We start from the raw sequence: 12813 nt of genomic DNA on the forward strand, positions 1-12813 counted from the left end.
GGAAAGGATTCAACCTGTGCCCTCTTGGATCTGGAGCTTGTGCTGTTGAGTGCCCATTTTCTCCAGAATCGGCTCAACCGGAGAAGGCCTAGTGGAAGACTGGCTCAAACTTCTGGTTTCTGAGGTTTTCAGCTATGAAGGCCTCGCTGCCAAAGTTTTCGGTGCTTGGTCAGTACCAAAGTTGAGGCTGGCGGCTTGGTCCTGAGATCCGGATCGATACCAAAATGATCTCTCAGTCCAAAGCTGAGGAGGTCAAAGCTGATGATGTGGCTTTGGTCTTGGTGGCCATTTTTGCCGTCAAGCCGCAAGGCGGGCTGGCCAGAGTAGTTTTTCGGTCCCAACCATGGCTGGATGGCAGGGGCAGACCTTAAGGATGGGATGAAAAGTATTTTTGGAGTATTCATGTAGGACAGCAGGGGCCACAGTACTCACATGCTGGACAGAGGTGACCTTGTGGCTTTAGATGTCAAATTCAACATCAAACTCAGAGCTATCCTGTATGGAAAGGGCTTCCTCCTCCTGTGTAGGTTCTTCCTGAGCAGGTTCCCCTCCGAAGATGTTTGGGGTGTCATCTGGCATTTTCTAGGTCATTTCCAGTGGGCTTGCTCATTGATCCTGAAAGGTTCTTTTTGGAGCAGGAAAGACTTGCAGGTGTCGCAGTCAGCCTTGCAATGGTCTGAAGAGAGACAGAGGTTGCACACAAGATGTTGGTCGGTGTGCAAGAATTTGGCATGGCATCGAAGACAGAAGCGGAATGGGGTCCGTTCCATCAGGGAACCATTCCTGTTGAAGGCAGAGCCAAGTGGAAGGTAGGCCCAAGGTGGGTGCTGGCACCCCAAAAGGCAGTCAGACGGTGCCCAAACTGAAGGAACGGCAAGATCGCTAAGATGAAAAAGCACAAATGATAACAATACCATCAGAACGAGAAGGAAAAGATTGCAAAATACTGAACCGAAGAGAGTTAATACACAGAGCGGAGACTCACACGTCTGAACCCGACGGTGGGTAGAAAATTTAACAAAGGAGTCAATGCCCATGCGCAATATCACTGAGAGGAGGAGTCACTCAATCTTGTGACTCAGAATACTTCTTCAAAGAAAAGCAACTTGCCCTGCTCCGGACCCAACACTAGATTGCAGGAGTATGCAGAGCATGTTTATCTACAGCCACACATGCCACTAAACATGATTATCTAGCTTGTGCAAATATGTTTGCATATTTTATCTCTTCTGCCACGCATATCATTGTTACTCATTATCAAATGGTTTATAATTGTGTGTTCAGTTTTTTTGTATTTCAAAGAACACTGCTTTGTTAAAAAATAGTTGAAAGGGCATTTTGCCACTGCATATTTATTATTTTTATACAGAAAGCCTTCACTAGACCTTCATATTGCTAGAAAACTAGAAAAGAAACAGGGGTTTTGTGATATCAGACAGGAAGGACGGATGGGCATGACTTCAGCATCCACGGATGGGCATGTCTCTAGCATCCACTCTTATCGAAGATTGCTGTGAGGTGAATGGACCTCCACTGGCTGCTCCCTGAGGTGTGTTCATTCTTTGGCATTGTCAACTGCCATATAACCAAAGCACCAGGCTTGCTCTTCAGAAAGAACAATAGGCTTTATTGTTCTAAATCACGTTAGCAAGAGCACCCATAATGTGCATCCAGTGTATGGCTACAATTCATATCATGTACATTAGACTGGGATTTTAAAATACATATTTGAAATGCTTATTTCATGTTGGAGTGCTTCTTGAATGTGTTATTCATTTATGAAACAGGATTTGTGTTTCCACTAATGTCCCTGTCTTGTCTAATGGAACTGATCATTATGAGAAAGACAACTTATGCTAACATTGTTTAGGGGGTTGTGTATTGGTTGCAGTCCAACTGGTTTTCTGACTGAGATTGGCACATTGACTGAGTCCTTAGTAGGCCTCACTGATGGTCTGGCAGTCTCTTCTTGCTGCGTCGTCCAATTTTGTAGCTTCAAATCAGGACATAGGTGCAAGAGGACTTCTGTCAGGGTCTGGAACCAGTGTCTTTGAGATTAGCAGTGCTATGTAACTTGTGTGCCAACAATGTGTGGAGCACTACTGATCCCAGCCAGATAAGTTATATTTCAGAAAAAAACCTCTCCAGCTATAATCACATTGTGTTCAGAGCAGCCACACATGCAAGCACAGGAATGCAACAAATTAGATATGTCAGTTCCATCACTGGTATGGGACTTTTACTAAGTGAGAGGTCCACACAAGTGTACGTTCACAGAATATCTCCTGATTTACCAGTAGAATTTCATTTCTGCAGTATAGGGACCTACTATCAAATATTTGACTTGTGCTGGGCCAGTCTGTACTGTTCTGGTATCATGTGCTTTAATCTTAACTGCAATTAAATAATCAAACAAGTTACTCACCTTCAGTAAAAAAAAAATTTGGGTAGATACTCTAACCACAGATTCCTAACCTTCTAAATTCCACTGGGTGCCTATCTGGAATTTTATCAAGCAACTGCTCCCAAGCGCCAGTAGGTGGTGTCATTGGTCTCCACTGCAGTTCAAATGGTGGGCACATCAAGAACAGGAGGATAAAGATGAGGTTCCATGATAAAAGGCACAGGATATGCAAGCCCTTTGAAAAACCACATCATAACCATGACTTAAAAGAGGCAAATGTAGAAAGGCAGGCAAATAACCTTCAATAGTGGCCAGAGCAAAGCCTCACTGGGCTAGTAACAAAACAAACATCAGCACTTCAGATAGCATAATCTAAAGAAGATCAACTCTTTTGGTCCTGGCACTGGGCCACAAGCTTCCTCCAATGATCAGAATCAATCTGTTTGTCATACAGGCACTGAGCTGCTAGGATAACATCCACTACTAGGGGAAAACCCACCGATTTGTTCTGCTTTAGCTCCATGCATAGAGGTGTGGATTGTGAAGATATGAGTCCTGAAGCCTGCTCTTTTGCTGAGGCAGGAGGTAAATGGAATGGAGGACAAACGCCCAGAGTAAGAAGATCGGATTACCACGCTCTCCGGGCCCAATCTTGTGCCATCAGGGTGAGTGGAGTTCCATCCTTCCCAACCATCATCATAACTCTGGGCAGAAAAGGAAAAGTATTCAGGAGACCACAGTCCCACTACAGGTGGAATGCGTCTCCCAGGGAAACTTGAAGTGGGGTCTCAAATGCACAAGTCACAACACTGTTTTCTCAGTGTGAAGGAAAGATCTACCAAAGGCACATTAGAGAGCCTTTTGAGGCCTAGCCACCATCAATCTTAGTGCCTCCTCAAACAGTGCCCGTGATCCCACAGCATCTTGCTTGTTGCTGTACTGAATCTTGGCTGTGGACTACTAGAACTTTGTTATCAGGATCATTAGCAGCTTACCCCTGATGGACAAAAGATAGACGGTTAGGGCCAATAACATTTCAAAAAGTTCCAGAAGACAGATATGGAGCCTCATCTTCAACAGAGACCAAAGTCCCCTTAATTTTCACCACTTTATGGTGATCACCCCATCTGAAAGGCAATGCACCACTACCTGCCATGAGGTCTGGGTGGGCTATAGAGAATGACCTGCAAGAGTTCAAGCTAGTTTCTACCAGCCACCAGTGAAGGACCAGGGATATGTCATTCGAGATTGTCCTGGATTCGCTGCAGGGGCAGAAACACCCTGAAAAACTCTGTGTCCAGGATGACTCCTATGAATTAAATGCTTGGGGTGCAGATGGAATTTCGGTTCGGTGATTGAAAACCCCAGGGAGGACAGCAGGAAGGTAGTTGGCTATAGGTGGTCTGGACCAGAGGGTAAGTTAATTTTCAACAACCAGTTATTAAGGCAGTGGAATATGCGTATCCTCCAACCTGCGAAGAAAGTCAACAAGCAATACCATCACCTACATAAACACCTGGCAGGCTGAGGAGAGGCCAGAGGACAAGACAGTGAAATAAAGGGTTCTGATCTCAAAACAAACCAGAGGATGTATTTGTGGGACAAGGATGGGCACATGAAGGTATGCATCCTGCAAATCCAAGAACACCATCCAGTTCCACGGATGCAGGGCAAAAGAAACCTGGGCCATGGTCCACATATAGAACCTGTCCTCCTGCAATAAGGTGTTAAAGAACTAACGGTCTAATATCAACCTGAGCCTGCTGTCTTGAGCAACAAAAAGCTCAGGGAGTAAAACCCCATGCTTTGCTCTACCTCAGGAACTCTCTATGCCCTAGTCTGAATTTTCCTTGACAAGGATGAAGGGATGATCTGCTGAAGTCTGAACAAATACAGGAAGAACAGGAGGGGAGGTGGGCATATATAGAAGCTGAACAATCTGTAGCACCCACTGGACTGAGTTAACTGCACTACAACCAGGCAGCAAGAGTACCCTGCCCTCTACTTGCTGCCCTTGACCGTAGGCAGGGAAATCAAAAACAGCTTGGCTGCAGTCGGGGCAAATGACAAAGTGGAGGACTGCTGTTCTATGTGTGTCCATGGTCTCTGCCACCACCACATCCCCTGGCAACAAGAAAAGGCTGGACACGTTTGTTGCATGGGCTGCCTTTCCTTTGACAAGAGGAAAGTTTCTGAGAGCATCCGCTGAAATTTCATTATCATAATATTACTGGGCCTAAGAAAGCAAGCTGAAGCACAGTTGTTTTTTAAACACTCCATTGGAGAGTCCGCTTATTCTCCCAAAATCCTGGAGCACTCAAATGGCTAGACCGTAAGGGATATCTGCTTGTCCCCAGAAAATCCTGTGGCACACAGCCATGCATAACCCCTGGATTCCCACAATGGTGCCAATTGCATGACCCTCACAGTCTGTTGTGTCTATACCCATTCTCAATTTGTACTTAGCCATGCTCTGTTCCTCATTGATAATAAGTGCAAATGCATTCCTGAATTACAAAATCTATCTAGCCATATGCCACAGTGAGAGTGTGCAGTGCTGTAGCACAGCCTTCAGTGACATCAATGCCAAACTCTCAGCTAAGAAAACCCTCTTTCCAAAAGAGTAAATGCACTTTGATTCTGTACCCGGGGGGAGCAGTGAAGAATGTAGGGTGGTAGGTCAGAAAGCATGGGTCCCCACAATATAAATTTCAGATTTGAGTTTCAAATACTGTTTATACACTTGAGTACATTGATCATTCACACTAATAAACTGAAAAATGCTGCAAAGAGCAAGTACAATAACTGAAGGCAAAAAATACCCTCTGCACTATGCAGCACAAAGGTATTAATATTTCTGCACACGTTTTAGCATGTCAAAAACTATTTTACAGCTTAGAATGTCTAAAGCAGAAATGTACATTTCTTCATACTAGAACCCTGTATTTGCTGTCCTCTTTTCAGACATAGCTGGTATGGCCGCCATTACTAGGGATCTTGTATGAACATGTGCCATAATTTATAATTTAATAATAAGACACTGTTGTGTCGTGGCGTTTCAAATTAACGAACGGTTACAGTTAACAGGGGCTGACATAGAAAGGCTGAGAAAACTAAAATAAATATTTGTTTATCAACTAGGAAGGGGCTCTATATAAACACAAATAAACAAAGGGAGAACAGACCCTTATTTTATTAATAATTTATTGTCAGTAAGAAAGAGTGGCTAATGGTAGTTTGCAGTAAAAACCTTTACAAGACCATTGCATCACAAATATACAGACACTATAAAAAATTGTGTCTTGGTGGTTTTGGTTCTAAATAAGTATGCAGTGTCCCCATTACACTTTCCATGAAGGGAAAAATGTTACAATTCTAAAATACATTATCTTTTTTTAAGACATTACCATACACCTGATCCAAAACAGTCAGATTGCTTCACAGAATATGTACAATTTGTAATTGCATGAACATGTGTCAACTGTTATGAAATGAAAAATTCAGCGGGGGGAAGAGATTGTACAGTGGAGCCCGGGTATAAGAGGTCATGGCGCTTGCTCAACGGTCATTAACATAAGTAAGATCGTCGGAAAGCTAAATTCACAAAATATCTACAAATTCTAATTAAAACCAAGAAAATCTAAACTGTACAGAACATTTACAAAAAAAAGGAATTAAAAATGAAGCTATACAAAACGTGTCATGCTAACATGGCAAAGTGGTATGTCTTCTTTCTTTCCCCTTTTCTTTTACATAGATAATGCAAATATAAAAAAATGTTGACATGGCACAGCCAATAATAGTCATCATTTCTGTCCAATCAGGAGAAGTCAGGGAATGCAAATAGGCATATATACAAATGTTTGAATGAGCTGCATAAACTTGGTGGAGTTGTGCAAGAATGAGCTCATTGAAACACAAGCATACACACACTGCTGCTAACGAGAAAAATAAAAGATAGTGTTCGACTATAGGATCTTTAAATCTGACTAACGTCCAGGCACTTTTTTCGTCAAGTTACAGCGTCAAACTTCAGTATGGTGTGGAGAATCCAGAGGCGGGATTACTACATCTTCAAAGTGGCTATCATCCCCACTTTCATAGTCACTCATCATGACCTCGGACTCCACTTCACCACACGCAGACATATCGGAGCAAGAAGCTGTAGAAGTGTACACAGACATGGACATGTTGTCCACCATCGGCACTTCAAAGCCTCCCTCGTACCGTAGAGTGTAAGAAGCGTAGGGTTCTCTGTACCCATTGTTGTCTCCACTGTTTGTGCTCTGAAGGTCAGGCATGTCTGCAGGGTAGTGGTGATGAGGCAGATACTGGCTGAGATTAAACCTCTGCCTACTTTTTGCTGAAGAACCCAAGCTACCTACAATGGGCATGTCTCTGGGTGGGTCTATGGAATCAAACTGATCGCTGTATTCTGGCGGCAGTGGGGGGAGATCATCGGGTGCAGGAAAGTCATCAGGCGGTGGTGGAAAGTCACTTTCAATGTCGTAGCCTCCAGGGTAATAGTCTGTATCGATGGCGCTTGGATCAGTGTAAGGGGGAGCCGGTTCCTCAACCACTTCATAATGTGGGTATTCCTGAATGCCTGGTAACTGCACACTTGGCATCCAATCCGAAGTGTCCCAATGATAACCTGTGAATGCAAAAACAATGATAAAATAACTTTCTTAACGTTTTGATCAAACAGGAATGTGGTGCAAAAACACTGCATTAGAAGGAGTCAGCTGTTAGTGAAGTTATCATTTGTGGAGAACTCACATTTTCCCCAGCTCTCGACAGGCACTAAAAATTTAAAACAAGAAGAAAGCCTGTATCTTTATCACAGCATTCTTCTTGTAAAAAGTAATACAAAAAATTTGATCTGATGAGAATATTACTCCCTAGAAGTCAGATTACTGGAAACTGGTCCCTCACAAATACGTATTTCTTGTAAACTCTACAAGGACATACATAAATGTGTTATTAGCAGCATAATACAGAGTGAACAAAGTGGCATCATACCTCGAGCATATCATAAAATACCCATTGACTTTTTACTGCCAGTGTACCGGTATTCCCAAGGTTATCCAAAGGACGTCCCTATCGATACCTGTTTTTTTTTGTTTTTTTTTTTAAGACAGCCATGGCCTATGTAAATATGTTGCATTTACAGTCACTGTATGCAAATGTAACATATTTGAAAATCCTGAAACTCTGGCATTACCTCATCTACAATGGAAACTCCTGATTTAGAGTCTATCAGCGGCAAAATACGAGATGGGGAACCCACACAGTTCTAGACCATGTAACTCTTGGAAGCATCCTGCTTTCAGCATCAGTCTCGTTTAAGTTCTTGAAGCAAAGGACACTTGCATATGTGGTGTGAAAAAGGGTTACGAAAATCATATAGAATTGGAAGCTTTTAAGCAAGTAAAACATTTGTTTTCGACTTTAACAGATAGACATGATGGTGGGAAGTGAAGCACACAGACATGCACTGAAACACCGAGAAACCGAATGCCAACAAACACTTGTGAAACGGAAAAAGCAGGTGATTTTAGTGCTTAACATTGAAGGATGGCATGCTGAAATCACCTCTTGAATTCCTGAGGTCAGGAACAGCAAAAGATTCTTAAGAAAAAGTAAAAAGAAGAAAAAGAGGAAACATTTTTAAGTTAGACTTCTAATAATACGTTTTCTCAGGTGAGGAGTAACAGTAATGTAAATAGCAGAAAACCACTCCCTCCCACAATCCCTCCAATGGAGCAAGGGCGCTCAGAGGTCTGTTCGACGGTGTCTGGTGCAGCGCGCACTTCCTTGACAAATGGCCCAGTGAATAGGTCAAGCGAGCCTGCTGCTTTCAGCCTTGTGGAGTACAAGGTTCTTTTTTCGCAATTGGGAAATTTGGAGCCCGAGTTTTACGTTCTTCTACAAAATAACCCGCATCTTTCTCGTGATATTGACCGGAGCATATCATTTTTCTAAGGACGACATTTTAATTCTATTTATGGATTTCAGAACTTTTTCACAAATTTGAAAATTCACACAATATTCAAAATATTACCCGAGCTACAGTGTCACCAACATGCTTGACATTTGTTCAGAACAGTATGTAAAGCATGCACTACTTGCAGCGTTATTTTCCACTCCCCCAAGACTGGTTTTAAAAACATCACAGCAACATCAAAAACAAGCTAAACTCCGTGGTTAAAAGAGCACCAAATAGTTTTCCATTACAAAATTACTAAAACTCATGGCAATTTCACATATGCAATACATCTGAGAAGGAATGACCTACTAAAACAACTGTATATGAAACACTGTACAATATAAAAATACTGCATCTTGATTGGCTCTTAGCTTTTCTACTCGGCACAATCCTAGGCAGCAGCTGATAAACCCCCCTGGACAGTCGCCTCGCACATATCATTGCATCTTGCTTCCACAACACCAGCCTGTGAACGTAAAGGGTTCTAGGAAGAGACTAATGTTCTACACTAGCTCATACATGGTACAGGAATTAGCGCATGCTGGGAAACGGCTTTAAAATTATTCATCTTACTGTGAGCCAGCAGAACACGTATCGAAAACAAGCACTGACAGACAATAGGTCTAGCCTATGCAAGAGCTATTAGATTTGCTAATGTGTTTTAGCCATTTTGCACACTGCTGTGGCTGCTGTTCAGCATAGATAAGTTAGTGGTGTAGAGGAGACTGGTGTGGAGTGTTGTTGAGTTAAATGACAGAGTGTCATGTAATGGAGTGGCACAGTGGCGCTGCGCACAGTGGAGTGCCTTAGAGTGGACTGGTGTAGAATGCATTGGTGTAGATAGCGGCAGAGTAGAAGGAAGTATAGCGGCACAACATTTAGTGGTGTACAATGCAGTCACATAGATTAGAGTGTTGCATAGTAGAGCGCAGCATCACAGAATGCAGTGGTGCAGAGTAAAGTGCCATAGAGTATGATGGCATAGAATGTAGTGGCATAGAGTGGAGTGCTACAAAGTGCAGTGGCACAGAGTGGAGTGATGAAGAGAAGAGTGGCGTAGAGTGCAGAGGTATAGAATTTACTGGCATAGAATGCAGTAGCGCAGAGTAGAGTAGCATAGGCAGCAGTGGTATTAAGCGACAGATTGCAGTTGTGTAGAGAATAGTTGTACAGAGTGCAGTGGCATTGAGTGTACTGCTGCAGTGGCATGGAGTGCAGTGGTGCAGAGTGCAGTGGCAAAGTGCACTGAAGAATACAGTGGCATAGAATTCAGTGGCGTACAATGCAGGGCTGTAGAGTGCAGTGGTGCAGCGTAGAGTGGCACAGAATGCAGTGGCATAGAGCGCAGCGTAGAGTACAGTGACCCTTAGTACAGCAGCAGAGTGCAGCAGCACAGACTGGTGCAGAGTGCAGTGATACAGAGTGGTGTACAGTACATTAGCACAGAGTGCAGTATTGCAGGGTAGAGTTACATAGATTTCAGTGGTGGAGAGTGCAGTGTTGAAGAGGAGAGTTGAGTGCAGTTGTGAGGGTGTATTGGCATAGAGTGCAGCGGCATAGGGTGCAGATTAGATCAGAGAAAGAAATGTAAACACCACTTTGAAGTAAGAGGAAGAAAAGTAAACACCAATCACCTTCCGAAGGCAAAGCATGACATTTGTCCTCTGATTTTGAATGCACAGCAAATGTGACAAGATAAGTACAGGATTTACAGGCCTGTTTTCAGAAAGGAACACTTGTGGAAGAATACAAGGAGAGGTAGAGTGAGAGAAGGCTTTGCTCTAGCAGAGGAACAAACTCACTCTGGACATCCTAAAACAGATAAAGCCAGAAAATAGCTGGAAAATGTGAGTTGCAAACTCCAAAGCTAAGCAATAGGCGAAATGCATTCCCAGGGAAGTTATTTTGAAAAGGTCAGAAATCTGCTCTTGTAGTCGAAAACCTGCTCCTGTGGCATCATTATATTTTTAGGAGCAGGTTTCTGTCCACCTAGGGATTTACATGGGACATCAAAAATACTGCATCAAATGTGCATCAGTGAAGATGGCAAATCATTTATGGTCCTCTAAGTGAGATTTAGTGGGCCAATAGACCTGGACACCATGCACACTGACAATGATTTACTTTCTCATAAGCCTCGGTCCAAGTCAAGTGTGTTCACTCTGAGATCTGACCCATATTGTGTAGTGGCGGGTTGATTTCTATAGCTTTCCCTGACCTGGATATTATACAGGTGACAGATACCTCACTCCACTGATCAAGCTTTGCCAGCACCAACTTCTGTTTAGAATGCTATTGTAGGAAGTTGGCTCTGTATGTGCGATTTCAAAGTAAGGAATAGCATGCACAGAGTCCAAGGGTTCCCCTTAGAGGTAAAATAGTGGTAAAAAGAGATAATACTAATGCTCTATTTTGTGGTAGTGTGGTCGAGCAGTAGGCTTATCCAAGGAGTAGTGTTAAGCATTTGTTGTACATACACAAAGACAATAAATGAGGTACACACACTCAGAGACAAATCCAGCCAATAGGTTTTGTATAGAAAAATATCTTTCCTTAGTTTATTTTAAGAACCACAGGTTCAAATTTAACATGTAATATCTTGTTTGAAAGGTATTGCAGGTAAGTACATTAGGAACTTTGAATCATTTCAATTGCATGTATACTTTAAGTTATTCACAAATAGCTATTTTAAAAGTGGACACAGTGCAATTTTCACAGTTCCTGGGGGAGGTAAGTTTTTGTTAGTTTTACCAGGTAAGTAAGACACTTACAGGGTTCAGTTCTTGGTCCAAGGTAGCCCACCGTTGGGGGTTCAGAGCAACCCCAAAGTTACCACACCAGCAGATCAGGGCCGGTCAGGTGCAGAGTTCAAAGTGGTGCCCAAAACGCATAGGCTCCAATGGAGAGAAGGGGGTGCCCCGGTTCCAGTCTGCCAGCAGGTAAGTACCCGCGTCTTCGGGGGGCAGACCAGGGGGGTTTTGTAGGGCACCGGGGGGACACAAGCCCACACAGAAATTTCACCCTCAGCGGCGCGGGGGCGGCCGGGTGCAGTGTTAGAACAAGCGTCGGGTTCGCAATGGAAGTCAATGAGAGATCAAGGGATCTCTTCAGTGCTGCAGGCAGGCAAGGGGGGGCTTCCTCGGGGAAACCTCCACTTGGGCAAGGGAGAGGGACTCCTGGGGGTCACTTCTGCAGTGAAAGTCCGGTCCTTCAGGTCCTGGGGGCTGCGGGTGCAGGGTCTTTTCCAGGCGTCGGGACTTAGGTTTCAGAGAGTCGCGGTCAGGGGAAGCCTCGGGATTCCCTCTGCAGGCGGCGCTGTGGGGGCTCAGGGAGGACAGGTTTTGGTACTCACAGTCGTAGAGTAGTCCGGGGGTCCTCCCTGAGGTGTTGGTCCTCCACCAGCCGAGTCGGGGTCGCCGGGTGCAGTGTTGCAAGTCTCACGCTTCTTGCGGGGAGATTGCAGGGTTTTTTAAAGCTGCTCCTTTGGATAAAGTTGCAGTCTTTTTGGAGCAGGTCCGCTGTCCTCGGGAGTTTCTTGTCGTCGTTGAAGCAGGGCAGTCCTCAGAGGATTCAGAGGTCGCTGGTCCCTTTGGAAGGCGTCGCTGGAGCAGAGTTCTTTGGAAGGCAGGAGACAGGCCGGTGAGTTTCTGGAGCCAAGGCAGTTGTTGTCTTCTGGTCTTCCTCTGCAGGGGTTTTCAGCTAGGCAGTCCTTCTTCTTGTTGTTGCAGGAATCTATTTTCCTAGGTTCAGGGAAGCCCTTAAATACTAAATTTAAGGGCGTGTTTAGGTCTGGGGGGTTAGTAGCCAATGGCTGCTAGCCCTGAGGGTGAGTACACCCTCTTTGTGCCTCCTCCCAAAGGGAGGGGGTCACATCCCTAATCCTATTGGGGGAATCCTCCATCTGCAAGATGGAGGATTTCTAGAAGTCAGAGTCACCTCAGCTCAGGACACCTTAGGGGCTGTCCTGACTGGCCAGTGACTCCTCCTTGTTTTTCTCATTATCTCTCCTGGACTTGCCGCCAAAAGTGGGGGCTGGGTCCAGGAGGCGGGCATCTCCACTAGCTGGAGTGCCCTGGGGCATTGTAACACGAAGCTTGAGCCTTTGAAGCTCACTGCTAGGTGTTACAGTTCCTGCAGGGGGGAGGTGTGAAGCACCTCCACCCAGAGCAGGCTTTGTTTCTGTCCTCAGAGAGCACAAAGGCTCTCACCGCATGAGGTCAGACACTCGTCTCTCAGCAGCAGGCTGGCACAGACCAGTCAGTCCTGCACTGAACAATTGGGTAAAATACAGGGGGTATCTCTAAGATGCCCTCTGTGTGCATTTTTTAATAAATCCAACACTGGCATCAGTGTGGGTTTATTATTCTGAGAAGTTTGATACTAGACTTCCCAGTATTCAGTGTAGCCATTATGGAGCTGT

At 44.4% G+C, this 12813-nt stretch overlaps 1 protein-coding gene across 6 annotated transcripts in view; it reads right to left on the reverse strand.

Annotated features, from left to right (window-relative positions):
• Nucleotides 1–5591: 5591 nt before the first annotated feature.
• FAT1 (FAT atypical cadherin 1) overlaps nt 5592–12813 on the reverse strand; it is a 347884-nt gene continuing 340662 nt past the window's right edge. For 4 of the 6 annotated variants that reach the window (XM_069200198.1, XM_069200162.1, XM_069200172.1 and 1 more), the window contains 2 exons: nt 8000–8035; nt 5592–7058 (listed from right to left, as the gene is read on the reverse strand). In XM_069200198.1, the coding sequence (XP_069056299.1) occupies nt 6430–7058; nt 8000–8035 (665 nt within the window). In that variant the 3' untranslated portion in view covers nt 5592–6429. The remainder of the gene's footprint in view (nt 7059–7999; nt 8036–12813) is intronic. The other 2 variants (XM_069200189.1, XM_069200206.1) reach the window with 1 other exon arrangement.

This window comes from Pleurodeles waltl, chromosome 1_2, assembly GCF_031143425.1.
Source record: "Pleurodeles waltl isolate 20211129_DDA chromosome 1_2, aPleWal1.hap1.20221129, whole genome shotgun sequence".
Classification (NCBI taxonomy): domain Eukaryota; kingdom Metazoa; phylum Chordata; class Amphibia; order Caudata; family Salamandridae; genus Pleurodeles; species Pleurodeles waltl.